Here is a 16,196-nt window from a genome sequence, read left to right as displayed (position 1 = left end):
GATTACGGAATAACTTTCCCGTTAAGTATCTCATCATTCAATAACAAGAGCCGAACATTCGGAATAAAGAACAATGAAAGAAGGTACAGACGAACAAGGGCTTCATCGCTGTTCTTAATCGTACACTTTGAGCGAAAGTCATATTATTGTTCGTAGCAGCTGAACACACACACACACACAAAGTGAAGTATACCCTAGTTTAACCAGACCACTGAGCTGATTAACAGCTCTCCTAGGGCTGACCCGAAGGATTAGACTTATTTTACGTGGCTAAGAACCAACTGGTTACCTAGCTACGGGACCTACAGCTTATTATGGAATCCGAACCACATTATAACGAGAAATGAATTTCTGTCACCAGAAATAAATTTCTCTAATTCTCTGCTAGGCCCGAGTTCGAGTCTCCGTCCGGCCAATGAAGAATTAGAGGAATTTATTTCTGGTGATAGAAATTCATTTCTCGGTATAATGTGGTTCGAATTCCACAATAAGCTGTAGGTCCCGTTGCTAGGCAACCAAGTGGTTCTTAGCCACGTAAAATAAATCTAACCCTTAGGGCCAGCCCTTGGAGAGCTATTAATCAGGTCAGTGGTTTGGTTAAACTAAGGTATACTTAACTTCTTCATTGGCCGGTCGGAGAATCGAACGCGGGCCCAGCAGAGTGCTAGCCGAGAACGATACCAACCCACTTTTATCAGGCGGACATTACCCAGAATGCCACTAACTTGTAATCGCTCGGGCACAGACGCCGTAAACGACGGAATCTATCCATGCCAGGAAGGCGTCCGTGCGGGAATAGATGCCCGGGTATCGGGGGTCACCGCACCCAAGACCGCTACTGACCACGCCCACTTCCTCACCACGCCCACCTCCGCCCTCGTACACCAGCGGGCCACCCGAATCACCCTGAAAAAAATTCACAGAATTTTCTATGAAAAATTATGCATATTTCTCTGGTTATATTTAATGGACTATACAGGAGTAAGATTTGAGCATGAATGAGAGAGAGAGAGAGAGAGAGAGAGAGAGAGAGAGAGAGAGAGAGAGTTAGGAGGCTTGTGGGTGGGGGGAGGCTTAGTAGGGGGTATGACATACTAAATTTTCAAGCTTTCCTATTGTATTGATTTTCCCTCTAAGCAGGATTTGGAGTATGGAATGGGTGGGGAGGGGGCGGGATTGCAGCACATTATAATAATTTGCGTATGAGAACATGGACACCTGTTATATAATAAATGTGGGGCGAACAGCAATCATTAGCAATGCGAGCAATTTTAGTACTAACATTAAATTATGGTTTACTGTGGGTGAAGTACATCAGTTATTAATGATGTGTAATATTTCAAAATCGATCGAATACCTTTGCAGTGCATATTTTTTTTAATTGAAATATTTTGTGGTTTTTGTCTACATAAAAAAAAACACGATGGTTATTTTAGACACGGAGGCTTCAAGAGAGTGAATTTTATTTCCATTCTTCTCAACGCTTATCAGTAAATGGTAAATCAAAACATGAACAAGAGAATCAAATAGCCGCTGGAAGGAAGAAGGCCATAGCCGATTTTTAAACGAACAAGTCAGAAAAAAAAAGAAATATTTTAACATTATCTCTTTTTTTTCTCCTGATGCAAAAAAAAAAAAACTAAAAGCTTTCTCTATCATAGTAAACGATTTTCAAATCTACACTAAACTGGAATGACAAGCAAACCATAATAAACAAGTTTCATGTCATAATAACAACGACTGATGCAAGGAATTAAAAATTTCATCATAGGAACTGATTTTAAAATCTACACTAAACTAGAACGACAGGAAAACTATTATAAACAAGTTACATGTCATACTAGCAACGACTCTAAAGTTAAAAAGCTGATCTACCGCACCATGCTTTAATTTGTCCATCTGATTATTTCTATCTTTCCACCGGGCATTAGTATATAAAAAAATAAGTCTTACCCTACAGACATCTCTCCCGACGCCTCCGCCTGCGCAGAGAAGGGTGTCGTCCAACTTGTTGGGATACTCTTCAGTGAATAAGTCCCCAGCATCCGCGTACAGCTCGTTGCACTCGTCCAAGGACCTGACCGTTACCTCGACGTTAAGTAACAGTGTTGATGCCAGTTCTGACAAAGGTTTGGGTGAGAAATTGAAAAAAAAAAAATCGCATGAGTGACTTGTTTATACACCCAGAAGCGCGCAGGCTCACACATGCACACATACACGCGCACACATACACACACACATATATAGATAGATATTTATATATGTATATATTTACATATATATATATATATATATATGTATATGTATGCATATGTATATATATTATATATATATATATATATATATATATATATATATATATATATAGAGAGAGAGATGCATTATAAAACGTATCAAGTATACTGCATGATAAAACTTTCTCTCTCTCCTCTCTCTCCCTCTAGAGAATTTATATAATTTCGAAAAAAAAGTGTAAGTTTACATTCCACCATAAAGCCTATCAAAAAACTTACCATTAGGCCGAGATCCCCATCCAGAAACGGTACACGAAAGTCCTTCAAGGGCCCGTCTGGACGAAGGCAAGCAGTAGGGCCGGATGAGGGGTGTGAACGTCACTTCTTGCTCCAGTTCGATTATCTGTGATTATATATATATATATATATATATATATATATATATATATATATATATATATATATATACTGTATATATATATAATATATGATTTTATTTATTTATATATATATATACATATATATACTATATATATATATATATATATATATATATTATATATATATATATATATATATATATATATATATATATATATACACATACATATATATATGTGTATATATATATAAGAATAGAAGAATCTGAAGAACAATTATATACATATATATATATATATATATATATATATATATATATATATATATATTTTTGTATATTTTTATGAACATTATTAATAACCATGTGTGCTCAGTAAACTTGATAGTTTATTTTTAAGTGAGACAATACAAAAAGAAATGACGGCTCTTTTGGATAAAAAAAATAAAAATACGCTTGTTCGCATCCTGTGATCGTAAAATAATTTAAACGTGAAGGCGGTTAATATCTGTTCACACCAGCACCTTGGTGAATAGATCAGTTCGACCTGTCATGAAATTTCGAGTCCAAAAGATTACAAGGCTTACTGCAACGTCGTTGTATCTGTAGAGGGGATTGTAGTCCGGATGCAAAGTGATTTTCCTGACGTCATAGTCAATAGCTCTGCTGTCTGTGGTCCTGGTGAAATCTCTCTCTCCGAGGCGGATCACAGAGGGCCTAGAGAGACAGGAATTTTTAAGAATAATGCCTATGGAAAACGGGTTAAAGATATGACTCGGCTAGACTAACTGGTTATCAGAAGCAACCCCGACGGTTTACTAGTACATTACACGCGAAGTTTTGGGTCATTTTCGTAAACTTGTTGGTCTGTGTGTTGGTATCAGCCTTGAAGTACTGAAATCCTTGATTGATAAATATATTATTCTAAATATATTATTCTAAGATGTATGAAAAGGAATGTGAGAAGTGCATTCTGTCAGCGAAAGATAGTGCAATCATTTGTGATTATAATGAATGAACGACTGAAAAGTCATATTAAACTTTCTACAATAAAATTGCCGAAAGAAAAATATTAGCGTACAGTAACCCACCAGATTAAAATATAGACTTTTCTCAACATTGGCACATCTTGAGAAACCACTTGGTGGTTATGAATCAAAAACATACTTGTAATTCATTTTTATTACGACAAAAATATTGTTGAAATCATTAAATCACCTACTAATTCTTCTGACAGTTTTGAAGCAAAGGATATCTGAGTGATGAAGTAAAGAAAGGTTTTCACTACTTTGTACCCCAGAAATAAAATAAAGAATGACAAAACATCACATACCTTTTTGTGACAAGACAGTGGGCGGCTGTCAGGATGTGAGAGGAAGTGATGAGAGCACCGCCACAGAAGAATCTATCCCTGTCTCCTGTTTCCTCTCTCTCACCGTCATCCGCACCAACAGCTGCTGGAAGAACCCCTGGGGCTTCGATGGAAATTTCGACAGACTCTGGAGATGCTGGCGTTTGCCCTTCGGCTGCTGGCGCCACCTCAGGGGCTTCTGGTAAAGGTTCAAGAAAATCTGGGGATGCTGGTATCTGCTCTTCTGTTACTGGCACATCTGTGAATGTTTCTGGTAAAGGTCCCAGGAAATCTGGGGATGCTGATATTTGGTCCTCTGTTACTGGTACCACTGTGAATGTTTCTGGTAAAGTTTCAAGAAAATCTGGGGATGCTGGTATCTGCTCTTCTGTTACTGGCATCACTGTGAATGTTTCTGGTAAAGTTTCAAGAAAATCTGGGGATGCTGGTATTTGGCTTTCTGTTACTGGCACCACTGTGAATATTTCTGGTAAAGTTCCCGTAGAAACTGGAGATGGTGAGGCTGGACTAACGGCGGCTGGAACTTTCCCAGCTGTTGGTGGACGAACTGGAGAGATGTAATAAATAGTTTCAAAAGAGGCTGGTGGTAGCATTCCTCCATAACTGGTTGCAGGGTCACCAGGAATTCCGATGGGGGCCACTGGTAACTCCTTGTGGCCATCAGCACTCATGACAGCAGGGAAGGTTTCTAGTTGTAGACCAAACGAAGAAGAATCGGCGTCATCGTCTGGACCATTGTGGATGAATAACGATGGATGACTCTACATTAAATAGAGAACTGGTGAGTTTTCCATTCATAGACATTTGTGTATGCTTGTGCTTTTATACGCTCTTGTATTCATATCTTATTAAACTTAATATTACTCAATGGAGCTCGTGTAATCAAGCATATAATTCAAGGGGTTGTAATGTAAATGTCTGGAAAATCATTTAAACATCAGGATGACAACTTCCAGGAGAAAGTTGTTTTGGATAAAAATGTTTTTCTAATCCAAGAAAAAATACTCAGAGGTCCGAATGCAATGATATTTTTTTAAATGCAATTTAAGAAATAATGTATAACACATTATTTATGAAATATAAAATTCATATATAATAAAAATTATTCCTATACAGAACATTTCTAGATGCAATTTTGAGCACCACAGAGGGCGAAAGAATGATTTAAAACTTGCTTAATTGTAACGGAGACGAATACAAGTCTAGGGTACCACAAAGTCTACATATTGGGTACTACTTTACCCAAGGCAAGAAGTTGGTTGGCAAGGACATACAGAATGCAGAAAGCACTGAGAAAAAAAAAGGCTTTAACGTTAGGTAGAACCAAGGAATGCTGAAGATGAGAGGAAAAAGCCCGAGGAGACGAACAAGGTGGTAAGACCATTATTAAGTATACAGAAATGAACACGAACTGATAACTAAAAAAAAAAAAAAAGAAGAATGTTGCGTCAAAGGCACACCTGAAGTTTTAAAAATTCATAAATCTAATTTCATTAAAGTTAAAGTTATTTTGGATGCAATATACATTGCAGAGCGCTTCCCGTACTGTAGAAGCTATTTAAAAGATGTGATACGACGTGCTACAGATTTTTTGAATTTGAGCAAATAACAAAGCTCCAAATACTCCTGAGAAAAAGGGAGTGACTGAGAGATGGTTAAGATTAGTTATTACAGAAACATGGAAATATGTATAACTGAAATTTGTGCAAGACTGCTTTCGCCAGATTCACATTCTGTTAGTGGAACAGTTTCGATAGCTGCATCATTCAGATGAGTTGGTCTGTCTTGAAGAAAACCTCCAAAGATGAATTAATCTGAGCGATGATACTTTGGAAATGGAGCGAATGAATAAAGGACAATGCCAATAAAGCAATGAAACAGAAAACCGTTCTTAGCAAAGATGAAGGGTGATTCCGGTCGGACCTGAGCTTGATTAACTAATAAATCATCACAACATGTAAACGGTTCAAATAATTGTTGTTGTTTTTGATTGAGCTGGCTTTATGCCAGCACGGGCTCTTGCTCATAGAGCAGCCCGTAAAGAATTTAGAATAATTAAAGGTCAAGTTCAGAAAAATAACAGGTGGAACAAAAACATCTGTTGGAAAAAGACTGAAAGCCTCACATGGTATGGGTGCGGTAAACCAAGGAAGAGAAAGCTAAGCATTTAGGTTATCACGATACTGATATGGCCTGCTTGACCTTACGCATCGTGAACGCCGTTTAAAGGAAGAAAAAATAATGTTAGACTGGGCCCTAAACTTTTCCTGGAGAAAACAATAAAAACACAAAATAAAAGAAAAAGATAATGAGAGAACCCGGTGTGTCCATGTCCATGTCCTTGTAGGGAGGAGAAAATGGCAATAAAATCTTGAAAAGAATAAGAGAGAAAGAGAGAGAGAGAGCCCGTGAAAGACACAGACTTAGTTAGAGTGGAGAGAGATATGAGGGTGCCCGAATTCGCAAAGGAAGACGCCATGAACGCCAACCTTAAAAAATGGTGAACGAGGCGGTCCAACCCCCTAATTATTAGGAACTCTATTATCAGCATGCTACCTCTGTTTGGGAGCTAATTAGCATATAAAAAAGATGGCAGAGCAGTAGAAGGCGTTAGATATATAGGTTATATTATGATATATTAGGTTAGGCATTTTAGTTCAAAGTAAATTCAATTTTTAATGTTTTTATCTTGCCAAAAGCATTATCTAAATATAAGACATGAAAAGATTAAATCCATTTCAAAGACATGTGCAGGCACATTATAATTAATTTATAGCCGGCTGCACAAAATTAATAAAATAAACATATTTATAAAAATTAAGGAATTATGTTCAGGCATTCCCTTTGAATGTTCTTTACACTGAATTCATATTATTTTAATCACATATATTATTCCTAGTTTTATATCGTGCCTTGCCACCAGTGAGTCTCACAGATTAATGAAGTAATCTTCAGTTCAGTAATATATATATGTGTGTGTTTGTGTGTGTGTATAGATATATATAATATGTATATGTATGTATGTATATATATATATATATATATATATATATATATATATATATATATATATATATATATAAAATATCATAGAAACTAATTATTTCCAACTGGTCGACGAAAAGCATGTTTCATAAAACAGGTGAACTGGTGTTGTTCAAGTGTGTCACACTGACGCCTGTTAACACGCTCCAGCTTCTATCAAGACCAAGAAAAAATGTTCCGATTACAACTTACAATTCCAGGCCAGAACTTTGGAGGATTTTTGTTCGCTGGACCCATCCCATTTGCGAAGAGAGATGTCAGCCTGTTTGGTTTCTCTGCTGATCCGTACTAAAACAAGCAGAATTTCAGTGAAATGTCAGCAGAAGATCTTGTGCAATCTACTGGCTAGGTCTTAATACATTGTTATTCATACATTATAAGCAGTGATATTCTTCATGGAAATTCAGCACAACAAAACCACTTATGATAAGTAGCTATACACGACTGTTTACAACTTTATGAAACAGCAATATTATAATGTAATCATTACAATGTAATCAATTAAGATAAAAGTGTCTTGGGTAATGCAAAAGGGCGAGTGTATTATGAAGATTTCATGATGAATCAGAAAGAGCCTCAGCATTAGAATGAGAGAAAAAAAAAATATTTACGGCTGGAAAATTTGAGTAATACATAATGTCTGTGAGTAAGTAATAAAAATATTCCTTGAAGTTAGGATTTTGTCCAATGATATTGAAAGAGTCATTGCTGCAAGAATATTACGCCGTTTTCAATACACTGCAACGCTCCGATAGGGAAATGGTCGCTTGAATGACAAGGAATTCTTTTATCATTAAATGCTACCAAACAACTGTTGGGTGAGATTACTGACTTCCAGTGAACATTGACAAAGTGGATAACAAGTTCTTATTCTAACATATCAGACTGTCTGATTCTTAGTGACAAGAGCTCTTTCTTTAGCGGTAACTGAAATTAAAAAGATCTACTAATCACTCAGCCTGACGAAGTTTTGAAAATAAACGATGGCATTCGATTCATAAACTCACCCTGCAGTAGTTGACAGCATCGAGCAGCTCTATTGCTAGAGGATCTAGCGGTCGCCCAGTATGCATGGAGATCAGGGACTTCAATTTTCGCCTCAGCTCAAGATAACCACTGAAGTCACAGTTTGGGATCAGAGATCTCGCCGATCTTTGGAAATTGTTGACTGGAGGTATTGGTGGAGAAAGAGGAGGAGGAGGTGGTGGTGGTGGAGGAGGAGGAGGAGGAGGTGGTGGAGGAGGAGGAGGAGGAGGAGGAGGTGGTGGTGGTGGTGGAGGAGGAGGAGGAGGAGGAGGAGGCGGTTGTTGAGGAGGAGGAGGAGGAGGCGGTTGTTGAGAAGGAGGAGGAGGCGGTTGTTGAGAAGGGGAAGGAGGTAAGGCTCCTTGCTGTGAACCAAGCGACCCTACCCTTGTGATGACAGCCCTTGTGCCCCAGCTACCCCAAGGGGAATGGCAACCCCCAGGGGAATCGCAATGGCGGCCGCGATAACTACTGGAATTGCTACGCTAGGAACTGCTACGCTAGAAATCCAGGCTAAAGGCCCCACCGGATCCACGGGGGTTGGTTCAGTGGGTGGGTCAGGTGATGTTTCATTGATTGGGTCAGGGGATGAGTAAGGTGATGTGTCAGGGGTTGGGTAAGATGATGTGTTAGGGCTTGGGTAAGGTGATGTGTAAGGGGATGAGTAAGATGATGTGTCAGGGGTTGGGTAAGGTGATGTGTAAGGGGATGAGTCAGATGATGTGTCAGTGGTTGGGTAAGATGATGTGTCAGTGGTTGGGTAAGGTGATGTGTTATTGGATGAGTAAGATGATGTGTCAAGGGGTCGGTAAGATGATGCTATATATGTAGTTTCGCCAACAGTAGTCTCTGGGACTGGAGTTCTATAGAAACACCCGCAGATTACTGCTTCCAGTGGATCATCACAATCACATTCCGGAGCGACAATACTAGGTGGCCAAGTAGTTTTTCTTTTATTGTTTCCCCCTTTCTTTCTTTTCTTGTTTCTCCCTCCTTTCAATCTTTTCTTTCTGAGTCTGTTGCTTCTTCCTCTGTTCCGTGCCTCTGTCGACTTCCTTGTTGTGCTTTTCAGGAAGCTGTTTTTGTTATAACCGGATGGTGTCCTGATCTTGCCCTTGCCTGGGAGTGCTGATAATCTTTTTGGCTGTCGAGCAAATTCATATTTAAAACCTTGCCGAGACCACCCTAAGCGGTTTGGTGATGGAATGACACCGCATTCTGAAAGGGAAATGTATCTAATTTTGAGTTCACCCGTCATTTGGAAAATAGATCTAACTTCCGACCCCCAAAATTGATAATTATCATAACTGTCTAACCCATACGTCTTTATTTACGGTTTTTCATCAAAATTACAGGAGCAAACTATGGTGGAATTGCGAAACAGGTCAATTTGAATTTATTTTGGAAAAGTGCCAACCATTCCCAATAAGTTTACCGTTTCATCAAAATCAGAGGAAGGTAAAATAGTGACATTTAAATTGTACTACGTCCTTGAAAAATACTGTAGGTCAAGGTTAAAGATGATATTTGGGGAAAGTAATACGCAACCTCAAGATCCAAAATACAGAACTTTATTAATGTTAACGAAAACAATGTTAAAAAACAATATTTCAAAAACTATTTGATCAAAAGTTTTTGAGAAAAAGTAAGCCATGCACCTAAGCACATGCCTACAAACCTTCATCCAAATCACAGAAAAAATAAAATGTCGACTATTAAATGGCTTTGCAACCTTGCAAAATAGGCCATCGTATAAAACTGCTTACGTAACAAGTTACAACAAAATCAAAGAAAAATAAAATCTTTGCTTAAGAAACTTTAAAAATAGACCAGATTCAGGTATCCCATAATCAATATTTCTGATGCATAAAGGCTAATTCTGAAGACTGGGGACCCCTACTATTTCATGTTTGGAAGAACCAAAGAAAAACATTCTAAGCTTTGACACTTAAATTGTCCTGTGACCTTAAAAAACAGACCGAGAATATTTGGGGATAATAAGTACCAACTCTCAAGATAATTACCTAACAACTTTCATCACAAATAAAAAAAAGAGTATAATAATAATAATAATAATAATAATAATAATAATAATAATAATAATAATAATAATAAAAACAACACCACAGAGCCTAGTAGACTGTTAATTAAAAAGATTATGCCGTGCGCGAATGTCCTTAGCATTCAAGTTGAATAACTGTTTGTCAGTTAAAGGAATCGTAGTAACTCGCCCCGAGAAAGATAAAAGCATCTACAAGTTAGGTTAAGACAGTCACTTACCGAATTCAGGGTCAGTTACTGTTCGCAGACCAGTGCAGCTGGATGTATCTGAAATGATAGGAATGGGAATTTGAACAAGAGGGTTGAATAATGAAATTGTCGTGTGCATTAACGCACGTGGAATCCATAAGTTAGGATTAGAATGGAGGACATAAATTGGTTAACTTTCGAATGCAGTTTGCCATATGCCAGTCTGATGTAATGTTTGATCTTCCAGAAAGTCGACTGTTCCATTATATATATAGAGAGACACACACAAATATATATATATGTGTGTGAAAGACTTTATATATATATATATATATATATATATATATATATATATATATATATATATTGATATATATAAATATATATATATATATATATATATACATATATATATAAATATATATATATATATATATATATATATATATATATATATATATATATATATATATATATATATATATATATATATATATATATATATATATATATATATATATATATATATATATATATATATAAATATATATATATATATATATATATGTGTGTGTGTGTGTCTTTCTTTCTATATATATAAATATATATATATATATATATATATATATATATATATATATATATATATATATATATATATATATATATATATATATATATAATGGAACAGTCCAAGATCAAACATTACATCAGACTGTCATATGGCAAACTGCATTCGAAAGTTAACCAATTTATGTCCTCCATTCTAATCCTAACTTATGGATTCCACGTACATTGATGCACACGACAATTTCATTATTCAACCCTCTTGTTCAAATACATATTATATAGAAATACACACACACACACGCACACACACACACGCACGCACACACTGCGTTATCCACTTATATCTTTTGTTCCTTTGATATTAAAATACGTTTTCCAGAAGCATTTGTCCAACCTTTTCCACGACTTTCCTTCTCCCTCGGAATTATACGTTCTTTTAACTAGCCTCTCATCATTCTCTCTACATGACCAGATCAACTGATAAAAATCTGAACCATCCTTTCACCGACGTATTTCCAAACATTCTCATCTTTAGAATTCTTATGATGTTATTTAAACTGCGCAAACAATTCACCTTGGAAACTTCGCCTTTTTCTCTCATTTACTTCCAGCATCCACACTTCACTCTCATAAAGGCGAGCTGGCTCAACAATTCCTTTCTTAAGCGACCGCCGCCCTGGCTTAAAGACAAAGTTTTTTCTGTCATTTTAAGCGCACGATAGCACTTGCATGATAAATTCACTTCTCTAAAGGTGCAGAAACGATGAAACTACCAAATACTCTATTTTAGGGGTTGGGTAAAATCGGCTAACGTTGGTACATTTACATATTTGCGTAGATTCATTTCTGTACCGAAGAACAGAGAAGAGATGCGAATTGTGGCTCGTCAGAAAAAAATAAAATAAAATAAAAGAGAAAAAAGAATACTTTACCACGGACAGTCTCTTCTTCGTCTCTGCAGACATCGATGAACCGCTTGCAGGATCCTGCGCAGAAGCGAAGGTTGTAGGACGGATTGGTGAGACAGAGTCCTAGGGACGCTGATAGTTCGCATGACAGTTCGTCTCCCTTGTTGACACAAGTCTCCCTGTCTGAAAACCAAGCCAATACTGTGTGCGTGAACGCGTACATATGTATGCATGCTAGTGTATGCATGTTTATCGTAAAATATATTCGTAGATGCATTATTGTTCGCCACATCTTCGAGGTCGAAAAACTAGGCCTAAAACATGGCCAAGGGAAGATAACTGTGGACAAATAAGCGAGCTGAAGGGCAATTAATCTTCCTATAAAATCATTCTTAGATAAACTTGTCAAGGAATGTATCTTCAAATTACAGAAGACTGGCCACAAACGACGTGTCTAGTCGCAAGAATTATTAACATGTAGCCTGAAATACAAAACCTTCCCGAAAGTCTTGAGAAAGGCTGTGGACACTTGAAGAGTGTTCACTGATGAATGAAAGGGGAAAATTTATCAAGTCTTTTAAGAGATTATGAAGTCACTGCAGAGTTATGGTAATATGACCAGAAATCTTAAATTTCTCCCAGTGTGACCTATAGACGAACAGGAAGACTTTATATACAACCACATTTTGTAAAAAATATTTAAACTCTTGATAACCTAAAATCGCCCGGCTTGGCCATAACATAAGCTGACAGTGTAATATATATATATATATATATATATATATATATATATATATATATATATATATATATATATATATATATATATATATATATATATATATATATATATATATATATTGTGACACACTTACCTTGAGGTGAGCAAGAGTTACACGTCACAGGACAATTGACGAGCATGAAAGGAGGATTGGATTCGCACTCCCCTCTGGCACCCCAACCGGAGCAGGAAGGGTTGAGGTCAATGCAGCCTGTTCGAGGGGCACCAAAATCGGGCCCGCTTTCAGTACCATTGTCACCAACCGCTGCGATACCGCCCAAAAATGCTGTAAGATTTGCATACCAATAGTCGTACACAATTTGCATATATATATATATATATATATATATATATATATATATATATATATATATATATATATATATATATATATATATATTTATACAAATAAATATATGTATATATAATAATATAATTATATATAATATATATACATACATAAATACATACTTAACTTTTTGTACTTGTAAATACGGGGGCACAAATTCTTCTTATTATCGAATCCATTTTACAATTCCCAGTTGGGTGTAAGTCATTCCCAGGGTAAAGTAAATTGATATTACAGCTATTTATGGCTTACTGTTTTTTTATTATATAATACGTATAAATACACACATATATGCATATGTATATATATACATATATATGTGTGCGCATGTGTATGGAACTAATGAACACTTGAGCACATGTTTCACAAAGTTAAATTTCTGACTCACATAGGGTCAACTGGTAGCACGCTGGTCTTTCATTTGAGAGGCTGGAGTTCGATCCTGATGTGAGCCAGAAATTATATATATATATATATATATATATATATATATATATATATATATATATATATATATATATATATATATATATACATACACACACACACACATACATATATATATATATATATATATATATATATATATATATATATATATATATATATATATATATATATATATACAAAGTTACAGCCACGAAGCTGGAACTTTGTTGTTACAGTCATCACGTGATTTAAAAAGGTAAAAACGTGATGTCTATAAGAACCAAGTTACAGCTTCGTGGCTGTAACTTTGCACACACACACACACACACACACACACACACACACACACACACACATATACACATATATATATAATATGTATATATATATATATATATATATATATATATATATATGTATAGGTGGATATATATATACAGGGTTATACTATAGTGGTTCTCAATACTGTATCAGCAGTATGTATAGGGAAAATTTATTAGAATTAAATTCGTTATTTTCTTAACAAAATTCAGAAATTTATAAAAATATGCACACGTATTGGACTAGGTGGAACAGGGTTTGTGTTAGGTTACTCCTCTTTCTCTTTTTTTTTAATAAATAACATAGATGCAAGGGGGCGTGGATGACCAGCTCTTGTGGTAATAAAATGGTTGAACTATAACGATGGTGTTTACATTTGTGTTATATTATATTAAATCTTATAACTAAATTTATTTAATATAATGTAACACAAACGCCATAGTTATAATAAACACCTGTGTTATATTAAATTTTATAAGTAAATTTATATAAGTTAAGTATACCTTAGTTTTACCAGACCACTGAGCTGATTAACAGCTCTCCTAGGGCTGCCCCGAAGGATTAGACTTATTTTTACGTGGCTAAGAACCAATTGGTTACTTAGCAACGGGACCTACAGCTTATTGTGGAATCCGAACCACATTATAGCGAGAAATGAATTTCTATCACCAGAAATAAATTCCTCTAACTCTTCATCAGCCGGCCGGGGAATTGAACTCCGGCCCATCGAGTGACAGTCTGAAGCTCAACCGACTCAGCCAACAAAGGGCTTAGTAAATTTATATAATATAACACAAACCCCATAGTTATATTAAACACCATCGTTATAGTATAACCATAAAACAAACCATTTGATAATCATATAGGATTTATAAGAAGATAAAAGCAACAAAAATGTAAAATCTAAGGAAGGGTGTAATATGTAATGCAAAAAATTATATGCCAATATTGCTTAGGTTTTTGTTACTCCAGAAGAATAATTTGAAATGTAGAGTTGACTAACATAGCACTATATCATGAATACTGATCGATGCATTATTAAACATTTCAGGGAAAGATGATTATGTGGATCAGACTAAGCACTGAACTTACTAACAAGAGGGCATGATATTAATAAAAAGATATTACCATAATATCTTTTCATCATAGTGAGAGATTTACCCGGGTATTTAAGAAATACAATCAAAAGTCTGAATCTTTAGTATATACAGTCCTTCATTGTATATTAGTGTTAGTTTACCTTAAATGCAAACGGAACAATACCACCAAATATTTGAGTAGTCTTGTGAATTTATATTATATACCAGCTATGCAGTCTGGTCGAAGATTCATTTAGATACCATTCACGTATGCACGCTCTAAAAGTTCATTCTTCTAAATAATCACTTGGTCTTAATTTCGATAATTTCTCACTGCCACGTCTGAAACCGCAGTGTTTTCGTTATCCCCTACGGCCCGCAGTTCTGGTCAGTAGGCCTATTGTGTTCCAAGGATTAATTTCTAGCCATAATGCTACTGTTGATTTAACGGCACCCGAGAAACCCTTCATAAGTTTCCCAGGGAGCCTCATTCTCGTTACAAACTCCTTTTATTCTCTGGAGAGGCAGGGCAACATTACAATGGCATCTGGCCGGATTAACTACCTCCATCACATGATTTTCATCACGGTCCAGATACACCTGGACCGTGATTTTCATCTAAAGATTTATCTGCGACCGAGTAGATCAAAGACTGGGTCACTGACCAGAAAGTGCCTTTGATTCAGTAATGTCTTGGAAAAGGGCAAAATACGAATAGACATATGCAAGAAAAGTGGATCAAATGCGGACGAATGAGGCCGATTGTAATACGGCATTTATAAACTCGTGCGTGGAAAAGAACCTGCGACGCATTTACGGTACGCTTCACGTTGTAGATATATAGCAACTTAACTAATTCACCACGCTGAATAAATTAATGTACATATTAGAACTATGTGGTATCGCCGAAAAAAAGTTTGAGGTGACCAAAATGACAAGAATGAGTCGAGGTATAGTATTGGAGAGAGGAAGCGAGGGAACTTCGAGACGTTGACCTTTGCTAAGTTACGGGATCCCTGTATGGAATTGGTCAAACGATCAGAGGTCAGATGCAAAAAAGAGAAATTATTGGATTATTAATATGTGCATCTTAACTGTAAAACTGTGCATCTCATCTGTTAAGGTTTGCATCTTGACTGTTAGCATCGCTCTCAGCTGTTAAAATGTACATTTTAACTGCTGAAATGGTGCAAATTAATTTAAATTGTGGATCTGAGAAGCAAGTTTGGATTAATATGTAGTGCTTAATCACTGGGAGAAAAGCTGATAACAAGAGTACAGTGGAAAAGAGCAACAGTGAATAAAGAAAAAAAGAGTAGGTTAGAGAACCGAACCTTGGGGAACGCCAGATGTGTTCCAACTGAAGAAGAAAGAAAAAAAAAAAAGGTTAGATAAAGCGGTCAGATGCAAAAACCTTCGAAATTACTTTATCAAACATCTGTGAGATAGGAAAGAA

The 16,196-nt window shown here is 36.0% G+C and overlaps 1 protein-coding gene across 1 annotated transcript; it reads right to left on the bottom strand.

The window, feature by feature from the left end:
- Nucleotides 1-556: 556 nt before the first annotated feature.
- On the bottom strand, nt 557-13,580 carry LOC136844178 (protein masquerade-like). Its single transcript, XM_067113194.1, has 12 exons — nt 13,547-13,580; nt 12,657-12,848; nt 11,806-11,964; nt 10,334-10,381; nt 8,580-9,271; nt 8,038-8,538; nt 7,223-7,318; nt 3,947-4,746; nt 3,201-3,330; nt 2,514-2,637; nt 1,954-2,120; nt 557-906 (listed from the first exon to the last, which is right to left on the bottom strand). Exons 1-12 carry the CDS (start codon nt 13,578-13,580, stop codon nt 721-723), a joined length of 3,129 nt encoding a protein of 1,042 aa, XP_066969295.1. The 3' UTR covers nt 557-720.
- Between the last annotated feature and the right edge of the window lie 2,616 nt (nt 13,581-16,196).

Source organism: Macrobrachium rosenbergii, chromosome 12 (genome assembly GCF_040412425.1).
Source record: "Macrobrachium rosenbergii isolate ZJJX-2024 chromosome 12, ASM4041242v1, whole genome shotgun sequence".
In the NCBI taxonomy this organism is placed as follows: Eukaryota; Metazoa; Arthropoda; class Malacostraca; order Decapoda; family Palaemonidae; genus Macrobrachium; species Macrobrachium rosenbergii.
This window is presented reverse-complemented; position numbering and strand designations above follow the sequence as displayed.

What these genes read in the sequence shown, in the direction of transcription:
- LOC136844178 (XM_067113194.1), bottom strand. Translation starts at nt 13,580, where the DNA reads ATGACTGTAACAACAAAGTTCCAGCTTCGTGGCT. An exon ending in TAACTCTTGCTCACCTCAAG is followed by an intron (nt 11,965 to 12,656) that starts GTAAGTGTGTCA and finishes CTTGGTTTTCAG; the next exon opens with ACAGGGAGACTTGTGTCAAC. An exon ending in ATGGGGATCTCGGCCTAATG is followed by an intron (nt 2,121 to 2,513) that starts GTAAGTTTTTTG and finishes AACCTTTGTCAG; the next exon opens with AACTGGCATCAACACTGTTA.